The sequence below is a fragment of the Capra hircus genome, chromosome 1 (genome assembly GCF_001704415.2).
Source record: "Capra hircus breed San Clemente chromosome 1, ASM170441v1, whole genome shotgun sequence".
NCBI lineage: Eukaryota > Metazoa > Chordata > Mammalia > Artiodactyla > Bovidae > Capra > Capra hircus.
The window spans coordinates 34,897,385-34,923,877 of NC_030808.1; the positions used below are offsets into that span (position 1 = coordinate 34,897,385).

General features: G+C 36.2%; 1 protein-coding gene across 2 annotated transcripts in view; it reads left to right on the top strand.

Annotated features, from left to right (window-relative positions):
* The window catches only part of ZNF654 (zinc finger protein 654), an 89,123-nt gene that overhangs the window by 32,525 nt on the left and 30,105 nt on the right, over nt 1-26,493 (top strand). For both annotated transcript variants that reach the window (XM_018054696.1, XM_018054719.1), the window contains exon 3: nt 17,943-18,024. In XM_018054696.1, coding sequence (XP_017910185.1) covers nt 17,943-18,024 — 82 coding nt within the window. The remainder of the gene's footprint in view (nt 1-17,942; nt 18,025-26,493) is intronic.

The following is a 26,493-nucleotide window of genomic DNA, read 5'->3' on the forward strand; positions in this document are numbered from 1 at the left end:
TGTAATGTGAAAATGCTTTTAAAGTTTTCAAAAGTACTTAAACAGATTTTTAAAGTCATTTGTTGACTTTTATTCCTTGTTAGCTTTTTTTTTTTTTACTACACATGAAAAGAATAATGTATTAAGCGAAAGTAAATCGTATCTAAGATGGAAAGTGCTAGGCAAAAGAAAGTAAATTATCTTAGTGGTGTGTTAAATAGTAATGTTTCATATAGGGGAAACTTTCTGCATTATTTGAATTTACTTTAGCAGAAAAGATAATTGTATTTTTAATACCAGAAAAAAAACTGGACAAATAACCACATGGTGGTACCATTGAAAGAATAGTGAGTCTGTAACAGTGTTCTATTTTATTGAAATATTTGAGTCAGAAAACTATTCTAACAATTATTCTATAATTATTCATTCATTCCTTCTGTAAATCTCTGTGCTTCATTCTAAGAGATAAAATAGAAAATAAGAGATGAAGTCTAGTTTTAAAGATCTTACAGACTTACTACATAAGCAACTCCAGTAGCATAAGTATAAAACAATTACATGGTATAGTGAGAGAATATAACAGGGGACCTGACTTGGTCTGGGAGGTCAGGGAAAATATGCTTGGTGAACTAAACTTTAGCTAAATTTTAAAGGAATGATGGGAGTAAAATAAATAAAAGAGCAAAAGAAACTTCCAGGAATGGCAAACAGAATGTTCAAGGTGCTTTGCCAGGATGTCAGGATATTAATGTATTTCACTATAACTCATATTTGTTTGTAGAATTCTTATTAAGGTATATATCATGTATTTTCCTAGTTTTATTCACTTAACAAAAAATGTACAGGCAAGCTAAAGTAGTAGTATCTATAACATGTCTTATGCTAATATATATTATATATAATATGTAATATGTTAAAGTCACTATATTCTCTGGTAGTATTGTCCTGGTCTATATGTGTTCACTTTCATAAAAACCAATACACACCTTGTAAATTAATACATATGTGAAGATATACCTTCTATAGGCTGGGAGATTGTAAAATCTATAATTTTTCTAAGATGTTCTTTACAGAGAAGAAACTGGATTCTGTTTTTTGGATTCTTACCAGAGTGGTTTTTTTTTTTTTTTTTTAATACATTCTACGGAAATGAATAGTCATGTAGGGAAGTTTCTTAAATGGACTAATTATAATTTTTATCTGGGTTGACTTTCCTTGTAAGCTGTATTTTCTAAAGAAATGAAAATTTTACCGTGTGTGTACATATGTGTTGGCACTAAAAAGGACCTCAAATTAATTCCTTTTTATAGATAAGAAGACTGAGACCTGAGAAGTTCAGGGATTTTTGCACATCTAAGCTAATTAAATTCTGTTTATTTTTTCCTATCATTTTCTTGTTTTAGATCAGTTAAATATTGGTTTCTAAGTTTTCCAAGTAGAACAAAGCCAAACACCTTTAACTAAGTGGGCCTTCAGAAAATGTAAACTTTATCAGTTTTATGTAAAAGCAAACTTTAATGCTGCCTTTCTAGCCTCTTTTATCTGGGCAGAAAGTAAATGTTCATAATTTCAGCATTCTAGGCAGGGTTCAGTAATGGAAGTAATAATTTGCTTGGCAGCCATTAGGTCTAAAAGGACCCACATGATCTACTGGAGGCAAGAACTAGTTCAGCTAGCAGCATTTAGTATATAAACCAGCAAACATGAAAAGTATATATGCCTTTAAAAAATAAAAAAATAAAAAGTATATATGCCAATTTGCATAGGGAGAGAAGATCAAAGGGCCTTCTTTTTCATGGAACTAAGTGGGTATACCCTGCCTCTTAATAAGAGTGGCTAGACTGTCATGGGCCACACATATAATGAGAGATCAGAGACCATTTCTGATTATGTTGCTGTATTGTACCACACTTCAAACATAGGCTTTGAGCCTAACTTCAGTCTCTACTGTGTTAAACCATGTTTTATTTGGTTGTATTTATGACTTAAGGCCAGGTTTCAACTAATTTAAGGGACAGCCTAGAAATCAAAGGAAGAAAGGCTAATTCTAAAGGACTTTTTCTTTTTTTTTTTTTTTTTTGCGGGGGGGGTGGGGTGTGATGGTAGGCCCCACGAATGGGGAAGGGAATGGCAACCGAATCCAGTATTCTTGCCTGGAGAACCCCATGGACAGAGGAGCCTGGTGGGCTACAGTCCATTGGGTCACAAAGAATTGGACACGACTGAGTGACTAAATAACAACAAAGGCTCTGTTAAAGCTGTTAGTTTTGTAGGCCTTAGTCAGTATATCCTTTCTCTACAACATGTAACACTTCTGTTACTTCTTGACTTTTCAACTATTTTGAACCTTCTCCAATTTTGTATTCATTATCTTTACTAATCATTTGTGGCAGGTGAACTTTATTTATTTTATAGAGAAATGAAGATTGTCTAGCCTTCTATTGCTTCATTTTCTCTCTCTAAGGAAGAAATCCCTTTTGAGCTCACTGGGGGTCTTAATTAAATTCCCTTATTAAATTCTCTCAACATTGTTTTTTCTTTGCTATTACATTAGAATATTTTGCTTTCAGGATTTGTCATGTTTAAAGTCAAATTAGACAAACCTATATGCATTTACTTACATTGACCATGTTTAAATGTTCAGCATTTCATTTGGTGGTATATGTGGACTGGTATCTTTTTTCCTTGTAATTTTGGTTTTTATTACCCCTTTTGTTAATTTTGGAGTGAAGCTGTTGAGACTGTAGTCATCTTAAAGGCAAAAAGATATAGGGATTATTAACTGGTATATTTGTTTTGGCAGAGGTGAAGTGATCAGATGACATCCTCTATTCTCACCTGTAGTACCTATTAAAATCTAGAAGGATGAATGTGTGTAGTTTTAAAAATGGTATTTATATTTTTCTAACTAAAGGAAGGAAAGCTTGATAATTCTTTTTATTTCCTTCCCATAGTAGCTTTGCTTGACAGAACTAGACTATATCATTATACTGTTGACTTTCACTGTGGAATGAAGTCAGAAGAAAAAACAAAAAACAAATAAGAAATACATCTTTGGTTTTTGAAAATTTGACAAAATTTTGCTCATTGTCCTTATACAGAAATTGTAAACTCCCTCAGGTGCACCCAGATACATAAAGTACATATTAATAGATCTAAAGGGAGAAATAGGCAAGCGATACAATAGTAAAGGACTTTAATTCATTGGTGGATCATCCAGACAAAATCAATAAGGTAGCATTGGCTTTGAATGACACTTCAGACCAAATATACTTAACAGACATACAGAATATTCTATCTAAAAGCAACAGAATACACATTCTTCTCAAATGCATAGGATAGATAGATCATATGTTAGTCCATAAAACAAGTCTTAAAACATTTAGAAAAATGAAATCATATCAAATCATATCTTTTCTAACTACAATGATATGAAAGTGGAAATCAATTACAAGAAGAAAATTGGAAAATTCACAGATATGTGGAGATTAAACAACATGCTACTGACAGTCAAAGAACAAATCAAAGAAAATTAAAAAGTACTGAGAAAAGTGAAAATAGAAATACAGCATATCAAAACTTATGGTATATGGCAGGAGTTCTCAGGGGAAAGTTCATAGCAATAAATATTTACATCAAAGAAAAAAAAAAGATCTCAAACAGTGTTGCCTCACTTTATATTCCTAGGAATCAGAACAAGAACAACAAATGAAGCCCAAAGTCAGTAGAAGGGAATGAATGAATGTGAAGTCGCTCAGTCGTGTCCAACTCTTTGCGACCCCATGGACTATAGTCTACCAGGCTCCTCTGTCCATGGGATTTTCCAGGCAAGAGTACTGGAGTGAGTTGGCATTTCCTTCTCCAGAGGATCTTCCTGACAAAGGGATCAAACCCACGTCTCCCACATTGTAGGCAGATGCTTTATCATCTGAGCCACCAGGGAAGTCAGTAGAAGGGAACATGTAACTAAAGATGAGTGGAACTAAATGAAATAGAAACTAAAAAGATTGATGAAACTAAGAGCTGGCTCTTGGAGAAGATAAAATTGACAAACTTTCAACTAGACTCACCAAGAAAAAAAGAGAGAGGACTCAAAGTCAGAAACAAGAGGAGTTGTTACAGCCAATTCCACAGAAATGAAAAGGATCATCGGAGACTACAGTTGTCTCACTGCGTATTCCAGGATTTCCCCAGAGATACCAAAATCCACAGATGCTCAAGTCCTTTATATAAAATAACATGGTATCTGCAATCATCTCTAGATTACTTATAATATATAGTACAGTGTAAATGCTATGTAGATCACTGTAAATACAGAGTAAAAACTATGTAAATCACTGCTGCTGCTGTTAAGTCACTTCAGTCATGTCTGACGCTGTGTAACCCCATAAACAGCAGCCCACCAGGCTTCACCGTCCCTGGGATTCTCCAGACAAGAACACTGGAGTGGGTTGCTAGTGTTCAGCAAATTCAAGTTTTGCTTTTTGGAACCTTCTGGAATTTCCCTTCCCTTCCAGTATTTTCCATATGTGGTAGACTGAATCCATGGATGTGTTGTGTGTGTTGTACCTATGGATAAGGAGGCCTGTATGTACTATGAAGAATTATACCCCAATAAATTGAAAAACTGAAGAAATTGATAAATTCCTATAAACATAGTGCCTACTAAGAGTGAATCATGAAGAAATAGAAAATCTGAACAGTACAGTTACTAGTAAGATTGAATCAGTAATTCAGAACCTCTCAACAAACAAAAACTCAGGACCAGACAGTCTTACTGGGAAGCTCTTCCAAACATTCAAACAATTAATACAAATCTTTCTCAAACTCACCCCAAAATAGAAGAGAACAGGATACTTCCAGACTCATTTTATGAGGCCAACATTACCTTAGTATCAAAACCAGACAAGGATATCATGAAAGAAAATTACAGGCCAATGTCCAGTGAAAACATGTATAAATCCTCAATCAAATATTAGCAACTATACATTAATTGTTGCAATAGTACATTAAAATTTTGACAGAAATAGAACTAACCATTCCTAAAATTTGTATGGAACCACAAAAGACCCTAAATAGGCAAGGCGACTTGAGAAGGAGAAAGCTGAAGGCATCATACTTCCTAATTTCAAATTACAGTTGACCCTTGAACAGTGTGGAAGTTAGGGGCACCAACTCTCCCATCCACTGTGTAGTGAAAAGTAACTTTACCATCAGCCCTTGTATTTGAAATCCACATCCACGGATTTCAACCAACCAAAGATTGTGTAGTACTATAGTATGTATTTAGGGGAGAAAAATCCAGATATAAGTGGACCTGTGCAGTTCAAGGATTGTTCAAGGGTCAACTGTATGTTACAAAAATTATAGTAATCAAAACAGTATGGTACGGACATAAAAGCAGACATATAGGTCATCGAACAGGATAGAGAGCTCAGAATTAACCAACACATATATAGTCAATTAATTTATAACACAGGAGCCCAGAACATACAGTGGGGATTGGAAAGTCTCTTTAGTAAATGGTTTTGGGAAAACTGGACAGCAAAATGCAAAAGAATAAAACTGGACCATACACAAAAAATCAACTAACAGTGGATTAATGAATCAAATGAAAGACCTGAAACTATCAAACTCCCAGAAGAAAACACAAGTGGCAAGTTTTTTGATGTTGTTCTTAGTGATATTTTTTTTTAACTTGACACCAAAAGCAAATGAAACAAAAGGAAAAATCAACCTGTAGGACTATGAAACTAAAAAGTTCCTGCACAGCAAAGGTAACCATCAATAAAATGAAAAGCAACTTTATTGAATGAGAGAAAATATTTGAAAATTATATGTCTGATAAGGGGTTGTTATGCAGAATATAAAAGTGTAAAGAATGCATATAACTCAACAGCAAAAAAGAAAAACCAGATTTAAAAAAATGGGCAGATAAGAATAGATAGTTTCACAAAGAAGACATGAAGATGGCCAGCAGGTATATGAAAATGTGTTCAACATCACTCATCAGCAGGGAAATGCAAATCAAAACCACAATGAGATATCACCTCACATTTGTTAGAGTGGCTATTATCAAAAACACAAGAAGTAATAAGCATTGCAAGGATGTGGAGAAAAGGGAATTATTGTGCACTATTTTGGGGAATGTAAATTGGTACCACCACTATGGAAAGCACTGCTATGGAAGCTCCTCAAAAAGTTAAAAAACTAGCATATGGTATAGCAATTCAATTTCTGAGTATTAATATGAAAGAAACAAAACTATTAGCTCAAAAAATATCACCACCCCTGTGTTCATGGCTGTATTATTTGCAGTAGCCAAGATATGAAAGCAACCTAAATGTCCATCAGTACAGGAAAGGATAAAGAGATGTGGTTTGTATGTATATGTGTATTCATATGTCTATAAACACTAATTCATCAGCCATAAAAAAGAATGCAGTTTTGCCATTTGTGACAATATATATAGACTTTGAGGGTATTATGCTAAGTGAGATAAGTCAGACAAACACCATAATGATTTGTGTTGTGGAATCTAAAAACTGAACTCATAGAGGAACAGATTAGTGGTTGCCATAGATGGGGGTTGAGGGTAGGCCAAATGGGTGAAGATGGTTAAGAGGTTATACAAACTCCAGTTATAAACATGTCATTGGATGTATGTATATCTTGGTGACTAATATTTCATTATAAATTTGTAAGATGCTGAGAGAGTGGATCTTACAAGTTCTTACCATAGGGAAACAACACTGTGGCTATCTATATGTGGTGACGGATGTTAAGCTAGACTGTTGTGATCATTTGGCAATATATGCATGTATTGAATTATCATGTTATATACCTGAAACTAATACAATGTTAGATGTATCCAGAATGAAAGTACTAAGACACACTCATATTTTAAAAATATTTCATAAAAATAAATTTGTCACTCATCTTGGCTGTATCCTATTGGTTATATTTTTCTTAAGCCACTGACTTTTGAAAAAGTTTTCCATTCTAATTTTGGAACTGGGGGGATGCAATATAATTTCCTGCTGGTGGTATAGGGAATAATCACAAGTAAATTTATTTTTGTCTCCTGTCTTCTTTTTGATTAAGATAGGTTTATATTGTTGTTTAGTCGGTCAGTCGTGTCCTACTGTTTTGCAATCCCATGGGCTGTAGCCTGCCGAATTCCTCTGTCAGTGGCATTTCTCAGGCAAGAATACTGGAGTGGGTTGCCATTTTATTCTCCAAAGATAGGTTTAGTAGGTGAAGATAATTTATAAGTTACAGGTAAGATTTATAGGTTATTTAAATTAAGATCTAATTAGGGAAATGTAAATCATGCTAGATAATTCAGTAGAGGGAATTTAATTTAATTTATAGAACCAGTTTCATAGTTGTTGGGAGATCTGAGAGAACAGACCACAGAGAAGAGGAACCTAGACTTAGCAACTAGTAGTTAAGTTGCTGTTTCCCTGGAAATAGAAGGACAGAGGAACAAAGATGGAATGCTAGAACTCAGAGACTGGAGATGGTTGATGAGGCGAAGATGTATTGACCTTTGTGAGAGGAGACCTTGGAAGAGATATAATTACTTCTAACTAGGACCCAGAAGAAGAGCAGCGGGGAAAGACCTCTTACTGGTCCCTTCCTCCTTCAGTTTTCTACCACTGCCTCCTTGGTCAAACCTAATCATTAAGCAGTTGCCTTCTGCATAACTGACAGAGATGTCTGGGGTTTCTACCCTCCTCAGTTTAGGTAATAAAAATGTATTGAGAAGTCCTGGGATGGTGGTTATTGCCTCCCAATCTTGGAGGAACCTCCACTGTAGGAAGTCACTGAAAAATAACATGCTGTTCCAACACCTCCGGCCAGCACAGTGAGGAGGAAAGTCGTTCCTCTGAAAATGAGTCAGCCTTCATTTATCCAAGAAGGGTGGAGAAGACTGGAGCAGAGAGGACCATCACTTGAACTGGGGGCAGGGTGGGGTTTGCTGGACCCCAAGCTGACTCCTCAAACACCAAGAAAGGGGGAGATTCTCTTTTTTTCTCCAGCGGCAAACTCCTCTTACCCTTTATAAAGCTTCCCTGGGTGAAGCTTTCATCCTGTAGGGTCCTCATAATGTTGTCAGCATTCAGACAGATATGATACTGTGGTGTGGTGTGCTGATTGTCACGGAGATGAAACACCTCTGTTTCTGAAAGGTATTTCCACTGATTTTATATTTGGTTGACAGGATTTTTTACCTTAGTACTTTAAAAGGTGTCTATCCATTGTTTTCTGGCTTGTGTGATTCTTTTTTTTTTCCCTGATGAAAAGTCTGGCATCCTTATTTTTGTTTCCCTGTATATAATGTACCCTTTGGGGAGCTGTTTTTAAGATTTTCTTTGTATCATTTTTTAAGTTTTGAGTAGGTGGTATAATACATGTTTGTGGTTCAGAATTCAAGAGGTATGGTGAACACACAAAGAGATATTGTTCAATTTAAATCCTTCAATTTTGTTTACAGTAAAAACATCCTCAAGTTTCCATTTCCATAGGCAGTCAATGTAATCATTTTCTTGGGTTTCCTTCCAAAGATATTTTATGCATATACAAAAAAAAATCACGTTTGCTTTTCCTCCATTTTACAAAAATGCTAAAAGGTGCTATATATAGTATGCACCCTTTCTTCATTTGGATATCTTTTCCCGTTACAGAGGACTATCATCGGTCATTAAATTGACTGTAGAGTATTTAAATGTTATGGATATGTAAAAGTTTTAACTAACTGGTACTCTGTTAATGAATGTTTAGATTTTGTTCCAATCTACTGCTATCAAGCAGAGAAGGCAATGGCACCCCACTCCAGTACTCTTGCCTGGAAAATCCCATGGACGGAGGAGCCTGGTAGGCTGCCATCCATGGGGTTGTGAAGAGTTGGACACAACTGAGTGACTTCACTTTCACTTTTCAGTTTCATGCATTGGAGAAGGAAATGGCAACCCACTCCAGTGTTCTTGCCTAGAGACTCTCAGGGACGGCAGAGCCTGGTGGGCTGCCATCTATGGGGTCGCGCAGAGTCGGACACAACTGAAGCGACTTAGCAGCAGCAGCAGCATTGCTATCAAGAACCCTTTATCAACAACCCCTTAATTAATTGCCATGTATGAATGGCCCTAGGAATATATACAGCTATATTTTGTTTTGTTGCATTTTGCTTTATTTGATTCATAGGTAACTATTTTACAAATTGAAGGTTTCTGGCAACCTTGCATTGAGCAGTTCTGTTAGTGCTCAACAGAATTTGCTCATTTCATGTCCTTGTCTTATTTTGGTAATTCTCACAGTGTTTCACACTTTTTTATTATTATTATTTTGTTATTATCATCTGTAATCAGTGATCTTTGATGTTACTGGTACAACTCACTGAAGACTCACATGATGGTTAGCACTTTTTAGCCATATTTTTAAATTAAGGTATATGCATTTTTATGGATAATATTGTTGCACACTTAATGGACTACATAGTATAGTGTAAACATAAATTTTATATGCACTGGAAAACCAAAAAAATAAATTTTGTGTCTTGCTTTATTGCAATATTTGCTTTATTGTGGTGATCTGGACCTGAATCTGAAATATCTGACTTCAAGGATTTTTGCATATTGTACAGGTATCCTGGGAGTAGAATTGCTGGATCAGAGAATGTTAGGTTTATCATTTTGATAGTGCCAAATTTTCTCTGTTTAAGTTGAGCCAATATACAATATTGCCAGCCATATAAAATGGGACCTGTTTCCCTACATCTCTGTTAATGCGGCATTTTATTAATTTTTAAGATTATGACAATTCAAACCTACACAGAATTAAAAGGAATAGTATAATGAACTGCCCATCACCAGCTTTAATAATTATGAATATATCATTAGCCTTCTTTTATCTCTACCTCTACACTTCTTACTCACTGCTAGTTATCTCTTTTATACCTTTATTGAGGCATAATTTCCAATAAGTTCTTGCAGTTTAAGTATTATTAATCGATCCCTGGGCAGGGAAGATCCCCTGGAGAAGGAAATGGCAACCTACTTCAGTATTCTTATCTGGGAAATCCTATGGACAGAGGAGCCTGGCAGGCTACAGTCCATGGGGTCGCAAAAGAGTAAGATATGATTTAATGACTAAACAACAACAGCAAATGATTTACAGTAAATTTATAAAGCTTTGCAGCCATTACTACAATCCAGTATTACTACGATTCTCCACCCCTAAAATATCCCTCTTGCACACTTTCGAACAATCCTTAGTCTCTCCCCAGCCCAAGGAACATCTGTTTTCTGTCTTAATATTATAGCTGCTATACCTAGACATTCCATGTAAATAATATATCACAACATGTAGGCTTTTACATATGAGTGCTTTCATTTAGAATAATGTTTTTGAAGTTCATGTTTTAGCACATCAGTAGCTCATTCATTTTTGTGCTGGATAGTAATCCATTTTATAGATCCAGTACATTTTGTAAATCTAGTAACGATGGATATTTGGACTATTTGCAGTTTTTTGGCTATAAACATTTGTGTACAAGTGGACAAATGTTTTTATTTTCTTTGACTAGATATTTAGGGATGGAATTGCAATATCCTGTGATAGTGTTGTAGGCTTCCTTGATAGCTCAGTTGATAAAGAATCTGCCTGCAATGCAGGTGACCCCGGTTTTATTCCTGGGTCAGGAAGATCCCCTGGAGAAGGGATAGGCTACCCAGTCCAGTATTCTTGGGCTTCCCTTGTGGCTCAGCTGGTAAAGAATCCACCTGCAATGTGGAAGACCTGGGTTCGATCCCTGGGTTGGGAAGATCCTCTGGAGAAGGGAAAGGCTACCCACTCCAGTATTCTGGCCTAAAGAATTCCACTGGCTGTATAGTTGATGGGGTTGCAAAGAGTTGGACACAACTGAGCGACTTTTACTTTCGTGATAGTGTTAGTCACTCAGTCGTCCAACTCTTTGTGGCTCCATGCAAGAGGAGCCTGGTGGGCTCCTGTGTCTGTGGAATTCTCAGGCAGGAATATTGGAGTGGGTTGCCATTCCCTTCTCCAGGATATCTTACCACCTCAAGAATCGAACCCAGGTCTTCTGCATTGCAGACAGAGTCTTTATGTTTAACATAGAACTGCCAAACTCTTTCTAAAGTGACTGTACCTTTAAAATTCTAACCAGCTATCTATAAGGGTTTCAGTGTCTCCACATGTTCACTGACAAACTTAAACTATTTATCTTTTCCATGATAGCTATTCTAGTAGTTGCATAATGGTATCTCAGTTTTGGTGGATTTCCTCAGTGCTGTTGATGGTAAATCTTTTCATGTACCTTTCTTCGGTGCCTGTCTTCTTCAGTAAAATGTCTATTCTAATCTTTTGCCCATTTTTAAATTGGATTATTTACTTTATTGAGTTTTAAGGGTTCTTTATACTAGTTATACATTCTTTATCAGATATGTGATTTGTAAATACTTTTCCCTATACTGTGGCTTACCTTTTCATTTTCTTATTGGTGTCTTTTGATCTTTTGAAGTTTATTACTGGTTTTAAGAGATTTGATTGTAATTTTACACAGTAGTTTCTCTCACATTTCTTACTCTTAAGCTTCTTGGAAGTTTGGGTTTGTACTTTTTCCCAAATTTGTGAAATTCCTTTGAGAATTTTTTTAGAAACGACCATTATGTTTTCTTGAAGGACACCGCTTGAAGGAAATCCACAGTTGACTCACATATTACTGACTGTTCTTTTCATTTTTTTCAGTCTTTGTGTGTGTTTTGACACTGTCTTCTGCAGTCCAATCTGACATTAATCCCATAAAATGTATTTTCCATCTCAGACATTGTATTTTTTTATTTATAAAAGTTTCAGTTGGGTCTTATGTGTTCTGTTTCTCTGTTTAACATGATTATTCTTTACCTCAGGAGTTGGCAGACTGTGGTCCATGGGGTCAAATGCTGTCCATAGCTGTTTCTGTTTTCTTTTTTAATATGGCTCCCAAGCTAGACATACTATATTTTTAAGCAGTGGTATTAAAAAAAAAAAAATGTGACGTTGGTGGCAGTGGGGATGGGGAAGGGGGGAGGAAAAAAAAAATGGGAGGGAGACCTTAATGTGGCTCAGAAAGCCTAATATATTATTCTGACAACCCAGGCTCCACCTTCAACACAATATGACAGCGGAGGAATTTGAAGCCAGTGGTACACTGAAGGTCATGATAGCAACAACCCACATGATAGCAATAACACAAGCCCACTTAACTCATGACTATATTTACTTAAATGCCCCACAATAAAGGCTAGCAGAAGAAAAGGCATGTCATTTTCCAGGCACCAGTTTTATTAGTATCTGTCTTTACTTTCATAATCATGAAGTCTAGCTTTCAGCCAAGAATTATGGACACATGAAAAAGAAAAGAAAAAATAATGCACTATCAAGGGACAAAGCAGGTTGTAGAAACAAATTCACATATAAAGATCTAGTGGTAAAAATGGATAACATGGTTGAAATATATTGAGAATTTCAACAGAGAGCTAGGACACTTTAAGAAAGATTCAAATGGAAATGCTGAAAATAAAAAATACAGTAACAGATGAAGAATGCCTCTGATGGGCTCATCATAAAATTGGCACAATACAGTTAAGGAAAGAATAAATGAACTCAAGTGTAGGTCAAAAGAAATTACCTAAACTAAGTGACAAGCAGAAAAAAAGAAAATAGAACAGAGGGTCTAAGAACTTTAAGAAAATATGAACCTGTATAATATAAGTTTGTTAGAATCCCAGAAAGAGAAGCAAAATGAGGCAGAAGAAATACAGACAGTAGCCATGAATTTTTTCAAATATACTGAAAGACATTAAACCATAGATCTAAAAATCTCAGAACAAAGAACAACAAACAGAATAATTTTAAACTCTCTCTCAGCCTGCCACCTATGCCACCTAGATGCGTCACATTTAAACTCAGAAAATCACAAAAAATCTTGAAGGCCACCAGAGAAAAAAGACATTACCTAATTTAGAATACCACAGCAGACATCTCAGAATCTACGTAAGCCAGAGCATAGTCAAGTGACATCTCTAAAGTACTGCAGGAACAAGTCTTTCAACTATTAATTCTTGAGGGAGAAATAAAGATGTGTTCAGGGAAGCAAAAGCTGAAAAGATTTTATTCCCAGAAGATGTGAACTACAAAATGATGCAGCACAAGTATGATGCCAGACAGAAAATCTTCAGTATTCTTATGCTGTTCCTGACTTTTGAATCATGATTAAGAAAAATGTCTCTATAACCAAGTTGGATGTTATTATTTCTGATATTTGCATTAATTTTTTGATCCAGCTTGAATTTTTTCTTATGTTTGGAAGTTGGAGTGGAGCAGTTTTGTCTTTTAATACTGGGCTCTCCGATATGAAGCCAACATTTTCCCTGATTTGAGATGCTGCTTTTGTCACATTTTCACTTCTCCCGTGCAACTGTCCTATTTTTTGATTTTCCATTAAATTTCATTAGGCTGTTTGTTAACATGCCAATATAATGCTGGTTCAATTATAAAGCTTTCAAATGTTTTAATATTTCAAAATGTTTTCATATTGGCTAGTTGCTTTTCGTTGCTCATGCTGTTTCATGGTTTTCATGGATAGTCAGTTTTGTAATCAACTTTCTACTTTCAGGTATACAAATATATAAATTATGAGAACTTAGTACTGAAATATATATTTTTTATGCTTTTTATCTTCCTTCAGCTCAAGAGCACTAGAACACAAAGACTGAAACTTCTCATTCCAATTTTAATGCTATTGATGTTATATATTTTTACTATGATTTTTAAAAGCCCAGATGAAATTATTATTATTGCTTCATGCTATCAAATTTTTTAGTCATTATATGTTTACTAATTTGCATTAGTGAATTAGCATCTGCTTTCCTCATGGCTCAAGCAGTAAAGAACCCACCTGCCAATGTAGGAGGCACAGAAAACGTGAGTTGCTAGTTTGTTACCTGGGTCCAGAAGATCCCCTGGAGAAGGAGATGGCAACCCATTCCACTATCCTTGCCTGGGAAATCCTATGGACAGAGGAGCCTGGCGGGCTATACTCCATGAAGGCACAAAAGAGTTGGACAGAACTGAGCACACATACACTTTACTAATTTGCATCTTAGACTCTTCTTGCTCATTTAATTTCCCATGTCTTTTAACTAGTCTTTATTTTTTTCTGGTTGTTTATACATTGTTCTTTGGCGTTTTATAAATACTGTGATTAGGTAGGTATAGAGGAATCATTATGGAAATTTCTTGGGCTTTCTAGATCTGATATCTTTTATCAGTTATAAAAAATTCTTACCTAGTTTTTGTCTTAGCTTCATTCTTTCTCTCTCTTTTTTTTTTGTGGAAGTATGATTAGTCATGTTAGAATTGTACACTCCATTCCTCATGTCTTTAACCCTTGTGTGTGTTTTCCATGTCTTTGTCTCTATATTGCACTTTATTTTTTTTACAGATCTTCCAGTATACTAGTTTTACTAGTTTTTTTCTTCAGCTTTGTCTAACCTGCAGTTAAATGTGTTCATTGACTTTTAATTTTGTTGATTTTATTTCTATAAGTTTTTGATTGCTATTATCTTTTTTATAATTTTTTAATATTTATTTATTCCTTAAACATGGAGTAGGAAATGGTAACTCACTCCAGTATAATCCCAAGGACAGAGGAGCCTGGTGGGCTACAGTCCATGGGGTTGCAAAGAGTCCTTAAACTATGTTATCCTCATTTTATATTCTAGATCTGGTTTAAATATATAAAGTCTCTGTGGATTTTCTTTCGCTTCTTGCTTGTGGTGTTGTCTGTCCTTATATAGGCAATGATTTTTATTGACATCATCATTATTACTAATATTTACAAATACTACAGTATTTACAAATTGTGAATTTGTATTTTATTGGAATAAATTTATTTGTAAAAATTGAAGCCTGGGTTTGAAGTGGATATTTAGAAAGGATTTACATTTGTTTCAGCCAGAGACCTGGAGATACTACTAGCACAGGACCAATCTTAGCTAAAGTCCTGGCCCGAGAATTTTTGGACCATCTACAGAAAATGAATTCAGGTGAAAACCTATATGAGAGGATTTTTAAATTAGTCTTTTTTTTCCCCCCCTTTCCTGTGTAATTCAGTGAGGAAGCAGGCAGTTTTCCTTACAGGCTTAGAAAAGTGGTGAAACTGACCAGAGGAGCATATTAGTATAACTATTTTAATTTTTAGTCAAGGTAAAAGCCAGCTGTTTAGCCGGCATTTTACTTATTTTGAGAGGATGAATCACCAAAGGTGGTAATTCATAACATAGAAAAAATAATGTACAGTATCTTTATCTGTATATTTGAAAAAATAAAATAGCAGACCTTTCCTCAGTAAAGACATTACTGAAGAAATTGTTTTGAAGTTAAATGCATTCAAATGGTTGAGTATGACTAAATGCTCTTTGTTAAGCTTAAGTAGCATCTAAGTTGAGATATCTATTTGATCAAAGATTTAGGATTATCATAGAAGAAATTGTTAAAAATTGAGTTTATAACATTCTATTCTGTTCTTTAATTCACATAGAATAGACTTAATTTTATTTGGCTTAAATTGGTAGGTGGATTTCTTGTATTTGGATAGTTAAGCATTATAATTTAGTAGAATTTTCCTTGGTACATAAATGCAGAAATCCACATTCTTGTATTTCATTGTGAAAATTACTTAATCTGCTTCAGAGACCCAGAAACGAAAAGTAAATCTGGTCATAATTATCAAACAGTGCCTGTGTATTTTAGGAAGTACCTTATTACCCCTTGTAGTATATGTGAAAATATGATCTGAATTCTAAGGCCAGAATATAGTTTGTTTCATAAATGGGGACTCTAGTGGTATTCTAGTTATTTAAGCTTACATAGCTAATAGGAATATACTATTTGATAAAAGTAAAAGTGACTATAAAAGGTATAATTTTTTTAATTAAAAAGGCATGCCATCTATAATATACTCATCCCACTGCAAATAATTTGTTTTTATATAAATAACTTTATTTAGGTATTTCTAATTTGAATAATTATTTTAGTTTAATTGAATGAACTGTAGGTAACCTATAAGTAGGATTAGTACTAATTATAATTGGCTAATGTATAGACCGTTACATATTAAGCATTATACTAAATATATAGTTTATCCAAATATTAAGCAATGTATGGAACACATTCAACATTTCCAGTATTACATTACACAATAATATATTTTTGAAGAAAAACATTTTGATGAATTTTTTAAGATATCTTAAAAATCTTCATAATTTAAGTAAGGAAAAGTTGGTGTCTTATATTTCAACAAAACTGGCATATGCACATCTGGGAAAAACTCATCTGTGAATACTTTAGTTTTCCTCTTAGATTGTTGAAGGAAACTTTGATGGCAATATTAATAATAAAAATAGTTCTGTATTATTATTAGCAAGCACCTGTATAGCACTGCCAGGGATCGTCTTAAGTGCTTTACAAGAGGTAGCTACTATTATTGTTCCTGTTTTACAAATAAAGAAACTGAGACACAGAGATACTAAGTGACTTGCTCAGGGTCACATATAAAGGAAATAGTGGAGCTGAGATTGAAACCCAGTGTTGGCTCTAGACCATGGCTGAGTAAAGGGCCAGATAGCAAATATTTTTAGGCTTAACTAGTAAGGTCTAGTTGCAGCTACTCAGTTTTTTTAATCTGGTGTGAAAGCAGCCATAGTCAATATGTAAATATATGGATGTGGCTCTGTTTGAACAATAATGTAGTTACTGAAAATGATATTTAAATTTCATGTAATTTTTCCTGTTAGGAAATACTATTTTCTTGCCCCCCCCCCCCCCCCGCTTTTGGTTTTTAACAATTTTAAGTTTTAAATTTAAGTGTTCTTGTCTCATGTATTATGAAAAATAAAAACAAAAACTGTAGTTTGCCAGCTCTGCTCTAGACTACTCTATATTCTGGGGAGTACTACCTTGTTCTAGGGCTTCCCTGGTGGCTCACATGGTAAAGAATCTGCTTGCAATGCGGGAGACCTGGGTTTGAACCTTGGGTTGGAAATATCTCCTGGAGAAGGGCATGGCAACCTATTCCAGTATTCTTGTCTGGAGAATTCCATGGACAGAGGAGCCTGGAGGGCTACAGTCCATGGGGTTGCAAAGAGTCAGACAGGACTGAGCGACTAACCACTATATCCCTCTGAAAAAAAAATTAGATTTTGCGTTTTCTCTGGGGTCTGTTGTACTGGGTTCAAGTCGGACTATGATTTTTTAATCATTTGGATACCTGTAGCCATATTTTTGCCACCTGGTATACCACTGCATTTTTTCCCTCTGGTTGCAAAACAGGAGACCTGAGTTTGATCCTCTGGAGAAGGGAATGACAACCCACTCCAGTGTTCTTGCCTGGAGAGGATCCTGGCAGGCTACAGTCCATGGGGTCAGAAAGAATTGGACACAATTGAGTGACTAACACTACTCCTACTACTAGACTCAAGTAATTCTATTGATATAGAACGTCAGTATATTTCTTTTTATTATAATTTTACCAAAAACATAATATGAATCCTAAATGATTAATGGGCTTCCCTTGTAGCTCAACTGGTAAAGAATCCGCCTGCAATGCCAGAGAGACCTGGATTCGTTCCCTGGGTTGGGAAGATCCCCTAGAGAAGGGAAAAGTTACCCACTCCAGTATTCTGGCCTGGAGAATTCCATGGACTGTACGTATAGTCCATGGGGTTGCAAAGAGTCGTACACGACTGAGTGACTTAAACTTCACTTTACTTCAAATGATTAATACAGTTTTTCAAAGCCAACTATTTTAAAACTAAATATATAATATTATGTAACTGTTATTTCTTGATAATCTTTAAATTGGGGCAAAAAAAATCAATCCATTCACTTATTCTTTCTAGGAGTTTCTTTGAGTTGCTGCTGTTCTTTGGAAGAGATGAATTTTATGAAGAGCCCTTAAAGGATATTCTTGGATCATTCCAGGTAAAACAGTTTATTAATTTCATTTTAATCTACCTTTGAAACAGGCCCTTTTGCTCTGCCTGAAAATAATATATTGATTATTTATTGATTACAAGCTTCTAGATTTCCTAATGTGGCAATGCTTAAGATTTTGTTACATTGGCAGAAAAGAAAGTTCTTAAAAGTAACTTTTAGCTGTACTTCTAAGAAGTTTATACATTAGATTTTAATTCCTTATTTGCTAGAATGGAGCCTGCTGCCACCACCCCCTGTAGCTTCCTAAGCACATCCTTTTATTGCTAGCATGCTTTTTATTGCTAAAGGCTTTTGTTGCAAAACCCCATGCAGAACTTAGCCACAGAAAAAGCACTCTTTTTGCCTAGACTAGAAGCAGGCTGTCTGTCCCCATGCCACTTTTTCCCTTGGCTATTTTCTGATTTTCTCATCTATTTCCTTAATAGCCTTCCCAAGAGAGGAGACAGGGTTTTTTTTCTTTTTCTTTTTGCATACACTTTATGAATGAAGAGTAAATATAGAAGGGAATGGCTAAAGATCTAAGACCTCACCTGTAGATACACGATCATTTGCTGTTTTTATACCATTTTGTTGGGAAGCAGTATATAGTACTGTGGCTCACTAATGTGTCCTTGGCAGTATCTCATTGCCCTTTTTGGGGGTGGAATAAAGGAAGATGTGGAGCTTCCCAGGTGGCGCAGTGGTAAAGAATCCTCCTGCTAATGCAGGAGACACAGGTTTGATGCCTGAGTCGGGAAGATCCCCTGGAGAAGAAATTGCAAGCCACTCCAGTATTCTTGCCTGGGAAATCCAACGGACAGAGAAGCCTGGTGGGCTGCAGCCCATGGGGTTGTAGAGTTGGACACAACTGAGTGACTGAGCACACGCACATATAAGAAAGATGGACTTTGAGCTCCCCCTAGGGGTATAATTGTTCAGACAACATACTGCATTCTACATTGAGGAAGGAAATCATCAGAGTCACAGAGAAGTTGTGCAATGCTTTCTCTCCCCTATAACTTTCATTTCATGTTTACTGAAAGAGTTTTAGGTTGAATTAAAACAGATTTTTATGATTGATTATTCTGGTACCTACATAAAATAGGAAGTGAAATGAAAGTTGCTCAGTCTCTTTGTGACCCCATTGACATATATGGAATTCTCCAGGCCAGAATACTGGAGTGGGTAGCCTTTCCCTTCTCCAGAGGATCTTCCCAACCCAGGGATCAAACCCAGGTCTCCCACATTGTAGGTGGATTCTTTACCGACTGAGCCACCAGGGAAGCCCAAGAATACTAGAGTGGGTGGCCTTTCCCTTCTCCAGCAGGTCTTCCCAACCCAGGAATCGAACCAGGGTCTCCTGCATTGCAGGCAGATTCTTTACCAACTGAGCTATCAGGGAAGTCCTAAAATAGGAAAACTATAAGCAAACTTAATTGGCTAAAGTATATCTAAAACTTCTTCACACTCAGAATCTGACTCTAGAATTGCTTTTCCTCTCCAGTCATCAGTGTCTGTTTTTCTACACTATTTTGTCTTCAGTGGCATCAAAAGTGTTGGTGATGTAGCATTTCCTAAAATAGTTAATAAAAGAACTAAAAGTCATGTGTACTGGGTTTTTAAAAGCTTAAAATGACTTACAATAAGTTCTGTTTAACTAGTCACTTTTGACTCCTGCTTCAGGGGTACTAAGTTAGATTAATTATCTATACCTATACCATTTGATATCCAAGAGTTAAAATAGTGCTCTGCTAGTCTCTTGGGTTTTATTCTGAGTCACCAGTAAACTGTTTGGCAAGGTTTCATGCTGTCTTTAATGTCCTTGCATTCAGAATGACAACTACATCATAACCATTACCAGGCTGACATGGATTCAGATAGTATTGTAAAACAATATGATCTCAGTGTTAAAAAATATGGAAAAAAAACACATCTTAGACTCAGTTACATTATATTGAACTTTCTATTGTATCCATCCTTACATTGAGCAAAAGAGGTAAAAATACCTGTTCTCATGGAAACTGCATTCTAACTAGAGTCTATATTCAGGTATTTTAAAATAATTTTCCATTCCATTTTTCCTTCGACACTTGTGTCCTTAGCAATCTGTTCTTGAATTTTTGCTCCAGTAAATATTTATTTACTTCCCACTGTGCGCTATGCACTAAGCTCTGGGAAAAAAACCTTAATAAGCAAAACCAGAAAAACCTTGCTATTGTGAGCTTTAATTCTAGTTTAGAGACAAAAAGACAAGAAGTCAAACCTTTGTAAGTTGCAAGTATTTTTGGGAGGGGGGTTCATGTTTGGGAACGCATGTAAGAATTTAAGATTTAAAAAAAAAATAAATAAATAAATTAAAAAAAAAAAAAGAAAATGACAAATGACTTCAGTGGCAAATACTGAAGTATTTTTAGAGTTGATGAGAGACAGTATTTGACTTCTGTTTTAAATGTGTGAAATCATAATATTTGTTAAGTGTATATCCTTTTTTCGCTTTGTCAACAGAGTTTCCATTCAGTTATCTAAATAATTAATTCCTCAATAGAGAGTTCCTCAACCTCAATAGGTTTGCACTGTTTTCTGTTCCTCAACAAATTCTAAAACCCACCCCTTCTCCTGTTTGTTTTCAATCTTTGCATTTCTGCTACTTGTGATATTGTGGCCCATTCCTACTCTAAATTTTCCTAAGCCTCTAATTCCTATCTCCTTGGAGAAATTTCCCCTTTTGTTCCCATTTTAGCTTTATCTGGAGAATAGTCTTCATTTTGTAACTGAACTGCTGCTGCTGGTACTTCCTCAGCCAGGTGCCCGAAGGGACTCAAAAAAGGCCAACATGTAGTCCATCATGTATACTCCTTTCAGACCTCACATTTGCAAGCTTATGAATTTTCCAGGCTTTAGACCAACCTTTGATAATCCAATGACAAACCCAATGTCACCTTTTGAAATTTTTTTTTTAATACTTTCTACTAGTGCAAGCCCTAGTTCCCAAGTGGTACATTTCTATCCATCTTTTGTACAGGTTCATACCAACTAAGATCGTGCTCTTTCTTCTCTACAAGAAGTAGGACAAACACAGCTGCTCATACTTCAGTGTACATAAAGATCACATGGGAATTTTGCTAAAATCCAAGTTAACGATTCAGTAGTTCTGGGTTGGGACCTAAGAATCTGCATTTCTAACAAGCTATGAGGTGATGCTGATGGTGCTGGTCCCTAGATCACACTTTGAATCAGCAAGAGACTAACATTCTTGGCAGATTTGAGTTAATTGTTTATTCTCTTCCCCTACCCACTTCCTTCCCATTTCCTGACTTGCCACTGTGTCATCTTGGGCAAGTTACATACTTTCGGTGTCAGTTTCACTGTTTGTAAAGTGGGAATAGTAACTGTATTTGCTGTATAGGGTCCTCCGTTCGGCATTGTTCTTAGAAAAATGATCAGGTTTAAGGCCTAAGGAAGGCCTATAGCCTGTCTGGTGAAGTATGTGAACTCATGAAGTCATATTATTAGGATTTCTGTTTTTCACGATGAAATCAAAACCTACCTCTTAAGCTTATTCTTTTCTTCTGTGAATTTCAGATTTCCTAAACCTTGAGTTGTTTAGGTAGAAATTACTTATTATTCTTATCCATTGACTATATTTTCTCTGTGCTTTATTCCAAGAGGAAATGTCATTCTTAGAGCCAGATGTTCCATATACAGATTGTCCCCAACTTACAGTGGTTCAACTTAGAATTTTTCAGCTTTACGATGGTGTGAAAGCGTACCATTCAGTAGAAAGTGTACTTCACATTTTGAAATTTGATCTCTTCCTGGCTAATGATATGCCATATGGTGCTGCCTCATGATGCTGGGCAGTGGCAGCAGTTCCCAGTAGCTCCAATTAGCCATGCTATCATGAGAGTAGGCAACCATTCTGTACCCAGACAACCATTCTGTTTTTGACGTTCAGTATAATCAATAAATTACATGAGGTGTTCAACATTTTATTATAAAATAGGCTTTGTGATGGATGACTTTTCCCAACTACAAGCCCAGTATAAGTGTTCTGGGCATTTTTAAGGCAGGCTTGGCTAAGCTATGATGTTTGGGAGGTTAGATGTATTAAATGCATTTTCGACTTAACGGTGTTTTCATCTTACAGTGGTTTATTAGGCCTTAACCTCATCGTAAGATGAGGAGGATCTGTGCTGGCTCCTAAAAGCTTGCTTTCTTGGTACTTGGCTTCTGGTAATTTTTCTTTACCTCAGCATAAGAAGATGACACATTTCTTGTGTGATGCACCAACTTCATGATTATTATTTTTAATCTGTTCATTGGTGAGCTTTCCATAGGCTTGTAATCGAATTCATTACACTTGGTCTCTAAAACCCATTAATTTAATTAAATAGACTCCCAATGAAGTGACAGAAATAATGTAAAATTTGGAAAAAAATTCCTTGTGAATGCTATAAAATCAGCAGTTGATTGACTGAATGTGATTAAATAGGGAAATGAGAGACAGGGATAAAAGAGAGAACCGTCCAGTGCTATCCAGTAATATGTGGCTCCCCCCACCAGCTTGTAACAGTAGAGGCCAGAGGAAATTACAAATAGTGGGTCATTTGGTATGTGGCCAATCTCATTCTGGTTGGTGCTTCCTGAAAATATACTAGGTGTGCAGCAGAACCAACAGAACAGGAATTGTGATGTGACTGTTAAACCTACATTAAAAATGGCATGTATGGCTCTGCATGAGAGCATTCCTTTCATTGAGAGAATGATGGTATCACCCAAACTAAATGCAGCCTGTCCCAGTACCCAGAGGTAAGAAAGTTTTCTGAATAGCTCAGCTGTACAGCTCCAGCTGTAGCTTCCTCATAATTTACTGCCTCACAGGCCATTACTCTTAACAAATCATACTTAGAAACTTTTACCTTCTGTGTTTGGACTTGAAAAATTTGACAAAGACCTATTTATCCATTAGTAAAACAGCTCTCTGTTGTAAATAGTCTAGGTAGAGATGAATGAAGAGACTAAATAACCTGAATTACCTTCAGTTACATGGTAAGATAAAAGGTGTTTCTTTTTTTAAGGATCAGTTATGTTCTTGCTGTGGTTGAGTCTCAAGTATCTTCCATGAAACTGGAGTGAAATTTAAAAGAAAGGACAACCTCAAGGATGTATGGAAGTAAAATAGTGTATGGAGAGGAAACCACTAAATTAAAAGTGTAGTGAAGGCTATCAGCAGCAGACTAGCTCTAAGAAAAACCAAACCAGTGAAGTAAATAATTTTAAAAATTAATTTTCAATTCATGGTTACATACAGCCATATCTTATTACAGTCTTCATTTTTAGGATTAAAAAAAACTCCTACAGATGCAGGACTCACATAGAAAAACTAGGGTTCTCACAAAGGAAAGAATAAAATCAGGTCTGCAGTGAACTTCTTCACTGTAACAAATGCCAGAACAAATAATATCTGGAGTTTTTAAAGGGAAAAAGTATTATTTAATAATACGATGCCAAGCCCTGTAGTTTATAAGAGAGGGCAACATAAATAAATAGTCCAGATACTTAGAAGACAAACCAGCTACATATCTTTTATCAGGAAAATGAAAGAAACCAGCTGATTTAGAAGTGATCAAAGCAAAGAATTTACACAGGGTGGTTACAGGAAAAAAAAAAAAAGGATTGATCTGAAGAAACAAGTAAACACAGTAAGCACACTATTGTTAATATTGTTGTTATGAAAATCCTATTAATATCAGAAATGATTCTGAAAAAAGAATAAGGTTTGAATAAAAGTACACACACAATAATTAACAACTAAGATCTCAGATTATAGTACTGATTGGATTGAAGTAAGGAAAATAAGGAGGAATCAAGTATATTCTTGGGCATTTAAGCTGAAGTAACCATGTATGTGCTAAGTGACTTCAGTCCTGTCCAACTCTTTGCAACCCTATGGACCATAGCCCACCAGGCTTCTCTGTCAATGGGATTCTCCAGGCAAGAATAATGGAGTGGGTTGCTGTTTCCTTCTTTGAAATAACCACATAGAGTAGTGCTATTCACTAACTGAGCATTGATCATAGGGGGAAGAGGAGGATCTAGAAAGAAGATAAGTTCCATTCTAGACACAAGAGTTTTAAATATCTTTGGAATATCCAAGTACTAATGATGCCCAAAAGCACAGACGTTACTTTACCAACAAAGGTCCGTATAGTCAAAGCTGTGGTTTTCCAGTAGTCATAAGGCTAGTGCTAAAGAATTGATGCTTTTGAACTGGAGAAGACTCTGAGAGTCCCTTTTACTGCAAGGAGATCAAACTAGTCAGTCCTAAAGGAAATAAGTCCTGAATATTCCTTGGAAGGACTGATGCTAAAGCTGAAGCTCCAGTGCTTTGGCCAGCTGATGCCAAGGGCCAACTCACTGGGAAAGACCCTGATCCTGAGAAAGATTGAAGGCAGGAGGAGATGGTGACAACAGAGGATGAGATGGTTGGATGGCATCACCGACTTGATGGACATGAATTTGAGCAAGCTCGGGAGTCGTGATGGACAGAGAAACCTGGCATGCTGCAGTCCATGGGATTGTTTTAAAGAGTTGGACACAACTGAACAATTGAACTCAACTGAACTGAATGATGATCAATTAATGGTAAATTTATGGGTTTTTATGTGTATCTCTCTAATTTCTTTTTAAGTCAAGATCATGTATCATTTTATTAATCAAGAGAAAAATAACTTATATAGATTTTTGTTCACTTGTTTTATTTGGGGGGGGGGAGAGATTGACCCTGAAGTAGTCAACAAAATGCCAACCTGTAATCTAAAAGCATTACTGCTAGAGCTCTGTAGAGATGCAGAGTTCAATCCCAGGGTCAGGGAATATCTCCTGGAGGAGGAAATGGCAACCCACTCTAGTATTCTTGTGTGAAGAATCACATGGACAGACGAGCCTCACTGGCTACAGTCCACAGGATTATAAAGGGTCTGACACAGTTGAGCGACTGAGCATAGAAGTTGGCCTTAGTTAAGCTTTTTTTCTTCTTGGTACTCTACCCTGTTTTTCTATCTGTTTGACCTTTGTGTGAGTAGGGAAAGGAGGTGGGAGGAAATAGGGGACAAAAACTCCCAAACAGGAGGAGGCCCAAGGCTATACTGTAATAGCATCTTGAAGAGCAAAAAATAATCAGAAGTATAAGAACCAGCCACAAGAGAGGAGTGTAAATAGCTTGTTACGTCCACCCTGTTTTATTGGGGCAAGTGTTGATCTCCCCTGAGAAGTTAGAGTGGCTTCCCTGGTGGCTCAGATGGTAAAGCCTCTACCTGCAATGCAGGAGACCAGGGTTTGATCCCTGACTTGAGAAGATCCCCTGGAGAAGGGAATGGCAACCCACTCGAGTATTCTTGCCTGGAGAATTACATGAACAGAGGAGCCTGGCAGGCTACAGTGCATGGGGTCACAAGGAGTTGGACACGACTGAGCAACTGACACACACACAAAAACAAGTGAGAGTATATATTCATCATCTTCATAAGACCAGTGTGTTCCCCAGATTTTATTATTTTAGCTAATAGGAATATGTTGAGAACCATTGACATTCCACTAAAACCTTCTCAAAACCTAGATCATGTCCCGTCCCTAGACTAATTGGAATAAATTTCCCAAATGATTTGGCAAATTTCTTATCTTGGTATTCAAAACTACCTTTGTAGCTCTGGTTAAAAGGTTTTTAAATATAACTCCAAGCTAGGCTTCAACAGTATGTGAACTGAGAAATTCCATATGTATAAGCTGGATTTAGAAAAGGCAGAGGAACCAGAGATCAAATTGCTAACATCTGTTGGATCATAGAAACAGCAAGAGAATTCCTGAAAAACATCTATTTATGCTTCATTGACTACGCTAAAGCCTTTGACTATGTGTATCACAACAAACTGGAAAATTCTTAGAGATAGAAATACCATACCACCTTACCTGCCTCCTAAGAAATCTGTATGCAGGTCAAGAAGCAAGAGTTAGAACCGGACATGGAACAACAGGCTGGTTCCAGATTGGGAAAGGAGTAGGTCAAGGCTGTATATTGTCACCCTGCTTATTTAACTTATATGCAGAGTACATCATGAGAAATGCTGGGCTGGTGAAGCACAAGCTGAAATCAAGACTGTAGGGAGAAATATTAATAACCTCAGATGTGAAGATGACACCACCCTTATGGCAGAAAGTGAAGAGGAACTAAAGAGCCTCTTGATGAAAGAGAAAGAGGAGAGTGTAAAAGCTGGCTTAAAACTCAGCACTCAGATAACTAAGATTATGGCATCCAGTCCTATCACTTCATGGTAAATAGATGGGGAAACAATGGAAACAGTGAGAGACTTTATTTTCTTGGGCTCCAAAATCACTGTGGACAGTGACTGCAGCCATAAAATTAAAAGACACTTGCTTCTTGAAAGAAAAGCTATGACAAACCTAGACAGCATATTA